The sequence below is a fragment of the Microtus pennsylvanicus genome, chromosome 14 (genome assembly GCF_037038515.1).
Source record: "Microtus pennsylvanicus isolate mMicPen1 chromosome 14, mMicPen1.hap1, whole genome shotgun sequence".
In the NCBI taxonomy this organism is placed as follows: domain Eukaryota; kingdom Metazoa; phylum Chordata; class Mammalia; order Rodentia; family Cricetidae; genus Microtus; species Microtus pennsylvanicus.
In genome coordinates, this window is record NC_134592.1 from 30,725,877 (window position 1) to 30,738,000 (window position 12,124).

Below are 12,124 nucleotides of genomic sequence, written 5' to 3' on the forward strand. Positions count from 1 at the left end.
GTCATTATTATTTATTTTTCTGCCCCAACAGATATTCCCCACCCCCAAGAGGTCCACTTTTGGAAGTTTCTCAAAGCAGTGCCCCAATGAATGTGGCCTGGGAGCTCACTGGAAATGCTTCCCGTTGCGGATTGGCTGCACTGAAATCTGGGCTTTATCAAGCTCCCAAGGCGATTCCTTTGTATATTCAAGTTTGAAAAGCATCGCTCCGCGTTGTTTTCTTCCTGTCTTTCATTTCAGGAGTCTGTCCCGAAGGTTCCGTGGCCCTGGCCTTCCTGGACTCCTGAGGCAGCTGATTCCCACCCCTCTGAGTGTGAGGCAGTCACTTCAGCGGGTCCGTGCACCTCTGGCTGCTCAATTCAGCGGAGCTCTCAAAGGCCCTGAGCTCCTTCAGGGCGCTCTGCACAAGCGTCCGGGGAGGCAGGCGATGGATGTACCTCCTGTTTTGCTTTCTCCTCAGTCCCAGACCTGCTCCCACCTGGCAGAAACCTGTATGGAAGGCGAGAGAAGCCCACCCACAGTAGAGCTGGGCAGAGACTCCTCTATTCCCAGTGGTCAGCTGACCAGCTCCAGGCTAACTGACTCGGATTGGTTTTGGAATGAGCACATCCAGGCAAAGAGGGCCAGAGTGGAGACTATTGTCCGTGGCATGTGTCTCTCTCCTAGTCCCTTGGTGTCGGGCAGTATGCGAGCCAGGGAGCGCTCATGCTATCCAGAAAAGGCCCGGGAGCGGAAAAGAAAGCAGAGCCTTCCGATGCACCAGGGTCCCCTGAAATCACTTCCTGTCTGGGATCGAGCATCCAAGAAGGGGGGGACCCGGGTAAAAGAGCAGCTCCATCTACTGAAACAACAGCTAAGACATCTACAGGAACATGTCCTACAGGTCGCTGAGCCCAGAGCACCTGCGCATGGCCCAGGAGGTACAGAGCAAAGAAGCCCCACGGGGGCAAAGCCGAGGAACAGCTCCCTGCCTAGCCCCCGGACCATGGAGAGCAAACCTCAGCCGAGTTCTAACAAGGACATCTGTGGAGCAGTAAAGCCCAGAATGGTTGAGGTACAACAGCAGGCGGAGGAGGCCATGCTCCGTCCTTCCGGACCACGGGCTTTAGTGGAGACGCTGAGGAAGGAACTAAGCAGGGCCATGTCCCAGGCTGTGGACTCTGTATTACAACAGGTGCTACTGGATCCACCAGACCACCTCTCCCAGCAAGAACCCAGCTGCCTGGGGCTAGCATCAGAGGGCAGAAGCCAGCCTTCACCTTCAGGGAGGAGTGCCTATCAGTCCCCACTTGCTATTGCCACCCTGCCTAGGAGGGTCCAGCCACAAGCTGGGGTGCCTTTGGGTAATTCATCACTGGCTACGCCTCTAGATTCTCCTATGTGTCCTGCCTCTCCGAGAGCAGTTCCCAAACAGTATCAGAGTCCCCTGTCAAACTGTCCCTTGACAGCTGTGCCTTCCCACATCTGGGAAAACCAGATTCTTAGCCAGCTTCTGGGTCGTGGGCCCGACGGCCATTGGAGTGGCAGTCCTCCCCAGGACTCGTCCCCGGCCCAAAGCCGTGCCTCCCCGGAGTCTGCCCAGCAGCCTTGGGGGTTGAGCCAGCAGCAGCTCCCCCTGTCGTTCACCCCTGTCCACCTGGAAAGCCGGCCTCTCCTACCCTCTGTGAAGATGGAGCCTGGTGGGCTGCGCGGCATGGCTGACAGGATTCCTTTCTCGTCCATCCACGTATCCTTTACTGTTCACGGGTGCATCATGGTCACCGCCCAGAGAAACAGGAAAACCACAATTTGAGGAGGAAGTGGGGACAGATATCTATGTTATACAGGAAATAGCTCTGTTTACCCAGTGTCTTTAAAAAACAAAAAACAAAACGAAACGGGGCCTCACTCTTTAGACCAGGCTGGCCTGGAACTCTCTATGTACTCCATCCAGCTGGGCTTGAGAGTCTTGGCAGTTCTCTGCTACTGCCTCTAAAGTGGTGGGATTTTAAGTATAAGCTTCCATGCCTGGCTTCTCAGGGTTTATTTAATATGCTTTTGGCCTTTCATGCCTCAAAGCCTATTAGTTTCATAAGCAAGTGGAAGCCGTATTCCAGGATTTAAATATGATAGGGAGGTTCATTTGCTTTATGACCCAGCAGATTCTGCCGTAACTGACTTGTTCCTTTGGGTCTGAAATGGTTTTGTTTGCTGGCTTATGAACTCAAGTGGGCTTCTAAAAATAAGAGAAATGCCCCCATGGAGGAAAGAACTCGATATAATTGGGCTACCAGCTGCCATTCTCCCAGGCGGAAAGGGTTAAAGGAAAAACCTCATCTGAGGCATGACCTCTGTTGACAAACCTCATAGTCCCTCACACAGAAGGTCTGCAGAGTCCAGAGTGATGATAAACACATAAGGGACCAAGAACGAAGGCGTGAAAGGGTAGCTTCCCTCAGAGAATTGACCCCTCAGATGCAGCTGGAGGATGAGAAGCCCTCAGCTTAAGAGAGGGCTTTCCACTGGGTGGTGGGGGCACACACCTTTAATCCCAGCACTCGGGGCACAGGGGCAGACTGATTGGCTGATCCCTGAATGTGAGGCCAGCCTGATCTACAGAGCGAATTCTAGGACAGCCAGGGCTACACAGAGAAACCCTGTCTTGGAGAGAGGAGGCGTGGGGGGCGATTGCAGCTATCAGAGATGGAAGACTGAGCATATGAGATAAAATTCCTACTCCTTGGGGAAGCCCAGGCCATCCGAGCTGGCCTGCAGTAATCTGGATCTTACTCTACTATAGACATGATTGTTAGGCAGAGCCTCCCTTCTTTTCTTTCTTTCTTTTTTCTTTTTTTGAAGACACTCTTTCTCAGTGTTGTTCTAGCTGTTCTGGAACTCACTCTGTAGACCAGGCTTGCCTAGAAATCAGAGCTTCACCTGCTTCTGCCTCCAGAGTGCTGAGATTAAAGGTGTGAACCACCACTGCCCAAAGGGAAATTGTTAAAATTAGAAGAAAATGTAGCTTGAATAACTATTTGGCCCAAGTTCTTAGGGCTGAAGAACCCCTTTCCCAGCAAGCATCCTGTAGAACTAGTGTGCCAGAGGGCATATTTTGGATGTCGCTTTTCTTAGCAAGCTGTGGGCAGGGAGCCTCTCACTGATTGCATGGAGCCCCGCCTTCAGGTTATTGTGTCTGAGGCCCTATGAATAGTCCTGTTTGCCTGGTGGCTTCAAGGCTTTAAACCCTGGGGACCAGCACCATCCCTGTTCCTTAAGCGCTATGAGCGCCCCCTGCTGGGACGTAGTGATAGAAACACCCTAGAACTCAGGCTTTCCTGGAAGGCAATGAAGCATTTTATTTTCTACCACTCCCTCTGTGGGCAATAAGAATATCCTTATCCAGACTGGAAATAGGAAATTCTACCTGTCTGTACCTTTGATATCACTGGCTTAAACTCCTTATTAAAGACCGCCCTTTAAAAAAATTTTTTTAAAAAATTTTGTTTTTTTGAGACAGGGTTTCTTCGTGTAGCCTTGGCTGTCCTGGAACTAGCTCTGTAGACCACGCTGACCTCAAATTCACAGAGAGTTGCCTGTCTCTATCTTCTAAGTTCCGGCACTAAAGGTGTGTGCCGCCACCACCTGGCCAAAGGCCCTCCTTAAGAAGACTCATTTGGGACTGGGTAGATGGCTCAGTGGGTAAGAGTGGTCACTTCTCAAGCATGAGGGCTTGCGCTGGAATGTTCAGTATCCACACGAAAAAGCCAGGCATGGCTGCACATGTCTGGAACCCGATGGCAGAGACAGGCGGGGCCTGCTTGAGAGCTTCTTAGTCAGCTAGCCTAGCTGAAATGGTGGGCTTCTGCTTCAATGAGAGATCTTCTCCCCCACAGAAGACAGCCCTCAATTCGCTAGTAATTTTAGGCTTGTCCCTGCCTGGTGCAAAGAGGATGAGATTTAGGTTTAGGGGCCTATCCTAAGACAGCCCTAGCCCCCTAGCCCAATCCCGGTTCCAGTGTCAGAGTACAGGAGATGTGTTTTTTTAAAAAAATATTTATTTATTTATGATGTATACAATATTCTGTCTGTGTGTATGTCTGCAGGCCAGAAGAGGGCGCCAGACATTACAGATGGTTGTGAGCCACCATGTGGTTGCCGGGAATTGAACTCAGGACCTTTGGAAGAGCAGGCAATGCTCTTAACCACTGAGCCATCTCTCCAGCCCAGGAGATGTGTTTGCAATGACCTGAGACTCCCAGGGAGCATCCTGCCACCTTTTCCTCCAATTATTTCCTCCCCTTGCTGCCTCTATGGGCCATGAAAGCCACACAGAGTAGGCTTCTTTAAAAGGGAGAAGTGTGTGTTACACCATGCTGGGCAGGGTGATAATGACTGGCAGAGCTTGAGGGTTTCCTCTGTGGCAGGTGGGCACACAAACATGCTCTCCATCACACCGTGCCCTGTAAAAGCTCTATGATCGGTTCAAATATTTTTGGTGGCACAACCAACTGGGGCTATTTATACACTTTCTCCCACTCAGCCCCTGCTTCCACGTTAGCCCCGTTTATCTATTTATATTTCATGTGTTTTCTCGTGCACGTATGTCTATATGAGGGTGCTAAATCCCCTGCAACTGAAGTTACAGTTGTGAGCTGTCACATGGGAAGTGGGAATTGAACTCAGGACCTCTGGAAGAGCAGCCAGGGCTGTTTAAGCACTGAGCCATCTCCCCAGACCCACATTAATCTTTTCTAAAATAACTGCAGTGACTCACATTAGGGCTATGGCTGAGGATCAGGTATCTAAGAGGCGAGGCAGGAGCAAGGAGCAAACTAACTTGCCCAAGGTCCCAAAATAGGCAAACGAGGATGCAGGATTCACACCCAGTATCTAATGAGCGGCCAAACGCAAGTTTTAACCACTGTACATTTTAGAAAGAAGCCACCGGAGACATCAGGTGACTTCCCCAGATCATACAGCTACAATAAGTGACCAAATCAGTAAACCAACTTAGGGTTTTGGGTTCCCAAATCCAGAATTATTTTCACAGCTTTTATGAACCAATGGGGCAGGGGGTGGGGTTTCCCACACAGCAGACTAGCTGCCTGGCCCATCTACATTCAGTGATTTGGTTTCTTTTGGTTAACTCGAGTTTTCTTACTGGGATTGCTGTCATACAGTTACAATTAAATGGAGGTGACACCCAAGGTTACTCGTGGAATGCTCCTTAGTAGCCTCAGGACTGTCCCTGCTAACTCTAGACATTCACGTGTGCTTAGGGCGGCACCACAGAACTCCTCCGATTGTTAGAGAAGCACATTCGTCTTCACGGGGAGGGGTGGCTTGAAGTGTCATTTCCCATACGTGTATCTGACTTAGTGCCGGCCATCCCCTCGCCCCTTTAACATGCTTTCACTGAACAGCTACTGGGATGGGTGTGTGGAACCGAGGTAATATCAAGCCCTTGCCCACAGGGAGCTCACAGCCTCAGTGGGGAAGACAGCACTTGGAGTGAAAGTTCCAGTGAGTCTAAAATCGTAATAGAGGTTTGTGCAGGGCCCGTGAGTCCTGGCTGAGCAAGGCCTAATTCTGTAAGGAAAGCTACCATAGGACACCGAGCTTCTGAGCTGCAGTTTAGCAGACAATGGGAAGTTCTGCCAGGTGCCAGGAGGGGCACAGATGTAGCTCAGGACAAGACTTCTCTACAGAGCAAGCTTTGTGGGATCTGATACTCTGCCTGGCTAGTCAGGAGACCACTGAGGCGGCCCCTCTCTTACTCTATAGGAGACTGAGGTTGAATGAAAGGAAGTCCCAACCCGAGGCTCCCAAGGGCTCTGTCTGTGGCAGAGGTGTCTCTCCCACCCTGTTCTGAAAAAGCACACAGGATACTGGATGCTGTACTGGTGCCAAACAAGCCATGAGGTGTGACTTTCACACACCAAGATGCTTGAATATTGTGCAATTTGATGCAGACGACTTCCAGCTTATCTGATCTATTTCCAGAAAAGAAAAATATGGCAAAATCCCCATTCAGTCAAAATAAATAAATAAAACTAAAGCAGAAACCACAAAGAACAGGCAATCATTTCTCAGAAAATCTGACACAATTATTTGATAAACTGGTTTAATATTATTATTTATTTTTAATTTGGAGTCAGGCTGGGTGACCTTGAACTTCTGGTCCTCCTGCCTCCACCTCCCAATTTCTGGGATTCCAATCGCACACCTATAACTTCAGGATTTTGTAGTAACAAAATCCACTTAGACTGGGTCACTTTGTTGCCTCTCCATCCAAAATGCTGTCATCTCTTAGAGGCCAGCACTGGCTTGGCTCTGCAGGTAGGTTCAGGACAACCTTCTGGTAGTTTTAGTGGAAGGGCTGAGGCTACCCCCACATCACCACTCTGCTTTCTGCCACAAAGGCTGCTTTCCCTGGGTAGATGGAGAATCCCTGCTTCCACAGTCCCGTGTCACTCTGTAGGGCTGGTGCTTCCCACATGACTTAGAGAAAGTCTGGTGAGTTTTACAAGTGTTCCCCATGCTTGTGGAAGTGCCATCAGCCCAGAATGTAAGCTGGTGCTTTAAGATGTTCTTGTTCTTGACACCAAAGCACATCCAGGAAGGCCTGAGCCCTGGTCACTTGAAGAAGGCCAAACTCATGTTTTTCTTCACACGGTACCCCAGTTCCAGCCTCCTGAAAGCGTATTTCCCTGATGTCCAGGTAAAGTCACACACTGTTTCAGCCTCTGTGTAACTCTCCAGCTGCTGTGTTTTGCTCAGTGTGAGGCAGGTCCTAGGTCTTCACTGCCCTTACTTTGTGTGATTGATGGAACTGGTGCAATTTCCAGTTCTGAGACTGTCTGGAGAAAATCATGGATCTCCTTATACTACGAAAAGGTGGGTTTCAGATGTTTAGGCCTTTGAGCAGTAGATAATCCCAGAAGTGCATGGCTAGTTTAAGTATGGGAGGAAAATGATAGTATTGGGTGGACTCTTGGTCTAGTAATTACTCTTTGGTGGGGACCTTATCAAAAATAATAAATGGGGCTGAAGGTATGGTTCAGTGGTTAAGACCACTTGCTGCCCCTAGAGTGGATCCAGATTTGGTCCCTGACACCCACATGGCAGCTCATTGCCATCTCTAATTCCATTCTAATTCATGAGATCTGATGCCCTCTTCTGGCTTCTGCAGGCACTACAAACATATGGTGCATATACATATATGTAGTCAAAACACTCATACACAAATATTTTTTTAATGGGGGTTGAACCCAGGGCCTTGGGCATGGCAGGTAAGAGCTCTATCACTGGGCTATAGCCTAAGCCCAAATCTTTTTTTTTTCTTTTAAAGAAAAAGAATGTAGTTTAAGAAACCGAGAAAGGGAACTGCTGACATTAGAATCAACTCTGTGCTAAAATGCTCTGTGGTGTGAGAGGCCCGGAGTGCAATCTGCCAGGCTCTGTTTTCACCGATCAGTTCTAAGCATGAAGTGCAGTTCAGTTTCCACTAGTGGTGCTGGCTGCCTCTCTACATAGAAGTTAAGATCCCTGGACCTCAATAAACCAGGCCTTCATACCCCTCAAACCAACAGAGAACAACCTTTGGAAAGCCGAGTACAAACAAACCTACAACTGAAAGAAAAGTCTCAATATTTGGTAAAAGGACTAGCAGACAAGGGTCCAGGATCGTCAACTTGGTATATTTTCCAGTTCTGGAAAAAAATTAAGAATCCAAGACTACTTAATGGTAAAGCACCATTCAGAAATGTATTTGACAGCTGAGTTTCTTAGAGAAAATGGATATATATATATCTCGTATCCATGAAGTCTCTACAAGCCTTATCAATGAAAGGTCTCCTAAAGATCTTTGCCTTTCTTTATGGCTTTTGTGTCCAACATATGAACTTCCTGATACAAAATTTGAAGAGGTCCCTCCCAAGAATTTTTAAAGACCTTGGGCATCCCTTTGCACTGTCCAAAAACTTCATGTGTACAGTGGGAGCCCCTCATACCTGGCCTCACAGTGTGGCAGTCTTGGTGTGGCTGACAGACCACATCAAGACTTATACTGCCACGAAAGGAAGCACACCTTTATTTGATGACAGGCAGCCTTGGGGAGAAGAAACTGAAGATGGAATTCTACATAATGAGTTGGTTTTGGACTACACCCTAAGATGCTCTGAGGGTTTCATGATCAGTGATGACAGCTTTGAAGAGATGAATGCAGAGTTGCAGTCGAAGCTGAAGAATTCATTTAAGGTAGATCCATCCAAGCTGGAGTCATTAGCAGCAGAAAACAAAGCACTAAATGAGCAGATTACAAGACTGGAGCAACGAAGAGAAAAAGAACCGAATCATCTGATATCATTGAAGAAACTGAAAACTTCTTTGCAAGGATATGTTCAAAAGCATAAAGCATACATGAGCAGTTTGGAATTGCATTCATCCATTCTAGACCAGAAATTGAGTGGTCTTGATGAAGAAATTGATAGAGAATAACTAGAATGTAAAACAATAAGACAGATACAGAATAAGCTCACCTACAGAATATTATTGATAACCAGAAGTACTCAGTTGCAGACACTGAGAGAATAAATTATGAAAAAAAAATGAATTGCTGCAGACCATGGGATTGCCGTAACCAGAGACCTGGAGGCTGAACATCAAATGTGGACGGAGGTGAAGGGGCGACTGGAGCACAGCTAGCAGAGTACCATAAGTCGGCTACAACAGGAAAGCTTATTCCCATAGGTGCTGACAATTTCAAAGGTTATGACTTCAAAATTACGCTTAATCCTGAAGTTGGTGGCAAATGCCTTGTCAAATACAGGGCTCAGTGTATGTACCTCTCAAAGAGCTCCTGAATGAAAGAGAGGAAGAAGTAAACAGAGCTCTAATTAAAAAGATTGGCCTGGAGGATGCTTTAGAACAACCAAACACCATGAAGACAGAGCACAAGTGTGAGGTGCAAAGGCTGCACGACCTTTACCAGCAAAAAGTTCAGGAGCTGAGGAAGAAGATGAGAAGTGTGCCAGCGAGCTTGAATTCCTGGAGAAACACCAGTGAACGAGGGCCTCAGAGAAGCCATGGATGCGTTACGGGCTGTCCAGGTGGAATACCAACAAAAGTTGTACTACCCTCAACTGAAGAAAGGAGAAAAGAAATAACTTACAGCATCTTTTCGAGATGATTGCTACACATGTAGGGTCCTTAGAAAAACATCTGGAAGAACGGATTGCTAAGTTGATGGAGAATATGAAAAATGCATGTCTGAAGATCTCTTGGAAAATATCAGAGATCACAGAGAAGTTTAAGAGTAACGCTGCTCTATTTAAGGCTCCTGGTGAATGAGTATAAACTAATGGTGGCTGTCTTGTATCTGTCAGACATAACATTAGCTGAAAATATTTATATCCCAAAATTATGGTAACTTGGTAGATTAACTTTTTAGGTATAACAAACCAGTTAATAAAGTACATTAGTAAAAAATGAATAAAGCGCCCTCTTCTGGCATACAAGCATACATGGAATGTTATATACATAATAAATAAATAAATCTTAAAAAAATGAATAAAGCACAGTAAAGAAATGGGTAAAATATAAGGAGCTTGGGATATACCTCAGTGGTACAGGTCATGCCTAGGATGCATAAAGACATGGGTTTGACCCCCACTCAAAATACATATAAGACACCAAACTTACAACCAGACGGCTGTGTCTCAAACCCAAGTGGAAGCACATACAGATCAAGTGTGCCGGTGAGGTAAATCAAACTGCATGTTGGAACCAACGCCTGCCTGTGCCCACAGGGGGTTTCTGAGATCCACTACTCTAAGTTGTGGGGTAAGGGCTCTTATCTCAGTCATGAAAGCCCTGCAGTAGATACTGAATCACATCCGTTCTGCAGCTCCAGGAGTCAGGAAACTGCTCCCTGAGCCATACCCTTACCATCCCCCTTGGCCCCTTCCTCCTCCTGTTTCTGGGGCCCAACCCAAAGTCTTGCTTAGATATATGGACAAAAGCCTAAAGGTCTAGCACATAAACTCTATTTTCTAGTGAGGGTAGGAGTTTTGAGACTAACTGCACAGGGTTGGCCAACACCTGTGGCTCCTTTTCCTGAAGTAAAACGGTTGGTGGTTGAAGCCATTCACATTGATCCCAGGTTGAACTGGACACTGACAGTTGTGACTGCGAGCACCCCATGGCAAATGTCTGACTTGATGAACCCCTTGTTCACACAGTTCAACCGCTGCATCACCTCCCAGATGATCAAGTGGTTCAGCAACTTCCGTGAGTTTTATTACATCCAAATGGAAAAGTACGCCCGGCAAGCAATCTCAGACGGTGTCACAAACCCCAAAATGCTGGCGGTTCTCCGTGATTCAGAGATTTTTCGAGTTCTCAATACACACTATAACAAGGGGAATGACTTTGAGGTAAGTCGATGCACTGGGTCCCCTGAGATCTGAGATGTGTTTTCTCTGAATGGTGGCTCTCTAAGAACGTCCCTTCTAGGTCAAATGCTGGGCTCTGCTGTAGCATCTACTTCTTGCCTAGCTTTTCTGACAATTTCTGCTCTAACACGTGGTTCTTGTATTTTCTCAGTTCTGTATGTGTGTCAAATTCAAATTCCTTCTGGATGTAACAAGGCTGAAGAATTCTCAAACTCTCGGGGCCTCCGTGAAGGTGCACAGTGATGCCTTAGAGCCTAAGTGGCGAGTGCCATGGGTAGCTGTTTGGCTGCTCTCTTCCTCTCCAGGGGCCCAGTGTGTCTGGTCACAGGCTGCATTACTTTCTTCTTGCTTTTCTCACTGTGATCACAGGAGTTTATTGATCCCTTCAAGAGTGTAAGGTCTGCTGGTTTCCACAGCCAGAACATGCTGGAAACTGAAGGCTATCTATAGAAGAGGAAAGGGTTAGAGACAGAGTGGGCAGCATGGTTCTGCCCTGCCGTGTGGGGATGGTCATGTGGTAGGCATTGGCAGCAATTTCCTAACCAAGCTGCATCTGAAAGGCCTGTGGGGCATCCTGTCACCTATGGTGCTGATTTGGGTGAAGGTCCTGGACCAGCCCCTTCCAATGGCTTTGGAAACAGGGATTTAAGTCCTTGGGATCTGAGCCCTACAGGAAGGAGGGTGAGGCATGACAGTCATAAGCTTGAGGGCTCACCTTCTCACAACAGGTCTAGGGAAAAGAATGTCACTACCTCTTATTTCCCTTCATGTCATTTCCCACTTAGTTACGAAAACATGCCTAATCGGTGGGACCAGTAACTCCTATAAGTCTCTGATACTTGCTTCCTAGACTGCTTCCCTGGATGGTCATCTAAGCTCTGGGTTTCACTAGGGAACAGGGCAGTCCTGGGCTGCAGAACCTGGGGTGGCAGAGCAGGAATACTCTAAGCCAGCAACAGGCATCACTGCCAGAGGGCTCGCCATGGTGCCAGCTCTTCCAGCCTCAATTCTTCCTTTTCTTGGGGGTGTCTTTGGGGATGCAGGTCCCAGACTGCTTCTTGGAAATTGCCACCTTGACATTACAGGAGTTCTTCAGGGCTGTCTCCACAGGGAAAGATTCAGATCCTTCCTGGAAGAAACCCATTTACAAAATTATTTCAAAACTGGACAGTGACATCCCAGAGATACTCAAGTCTTCCAACTATGCCCAGGAACTTTTTCGAAGTTAAGATTAAAAAAATGAGGTCAAGTACAATGTCTTGTAAGGAAGGTGGAGGCAGGAGGATCAGGAATTGGACAGCCTTAGTTACACAGACAGATGATCAAACAAAATGAGAAGACTGGCCCAGGATGGCCCAAGGGTTGTCATAAATGCCAAGCTGTAGTCATGTAAGAGGGCACAAGAGGACACCTCCCATGGGTACAATTGCCATTTTGAATACGTGTTTCCTTGTCCAGAATCATCCAAGACTTAACCTTAACCACAGTGTATCCACTGAGACTATCAGTGTGTTGGTCAGTGCCATTATCATCAAGTGCTGGGACACAGGTCATCCTGGTATTTCTGCAGCTCTACAAAGAGATTCAGAGCCAGGCGGTGGTGACACACATCTTTAATCTCAACACTCAGGAGGCAGAGGCAGGTGGATCTCTGAGTTTGGGGAAAGCCTGGTCTACAGAGGGAGTTCCAG

At 47.5% G+C, this 12,124-nt stretch overlaps 1 protein-coding gene and 1 pseudogene across 1 annotated transcript; both read left to right on the forward strand.

The window, feature by feature from the left end:
- Window positions 1-427: 427 nt before the first annotated feature.
- Window positions 428-11,844, forward strand: Prox2 (prospero homeobox 2). Its single transcript, XM_075947760.1, has 4 exons — window positions 428-1,726; window positions 6,590-6,700; window positions 10,221-10,415; window positions 11,477-11,844. Exons 1-4 carry the CDS (start codon window positions 428-430, stop codon window positions 11,660-11,662), a joined length of 1,791 nt encoding a protein of 596 aa, XP_075803875.1. The 3' UTR covers window positions 11,663-11,844.
- LOC142834854 (kinetochore protein NDC80 homolog pseudogene) lies at window positions 7,465-9,330 on the forward strand (annotated as a pseudogene).
- Window positions 11,845-12,124: the final 280 nt, after the last annotated feature.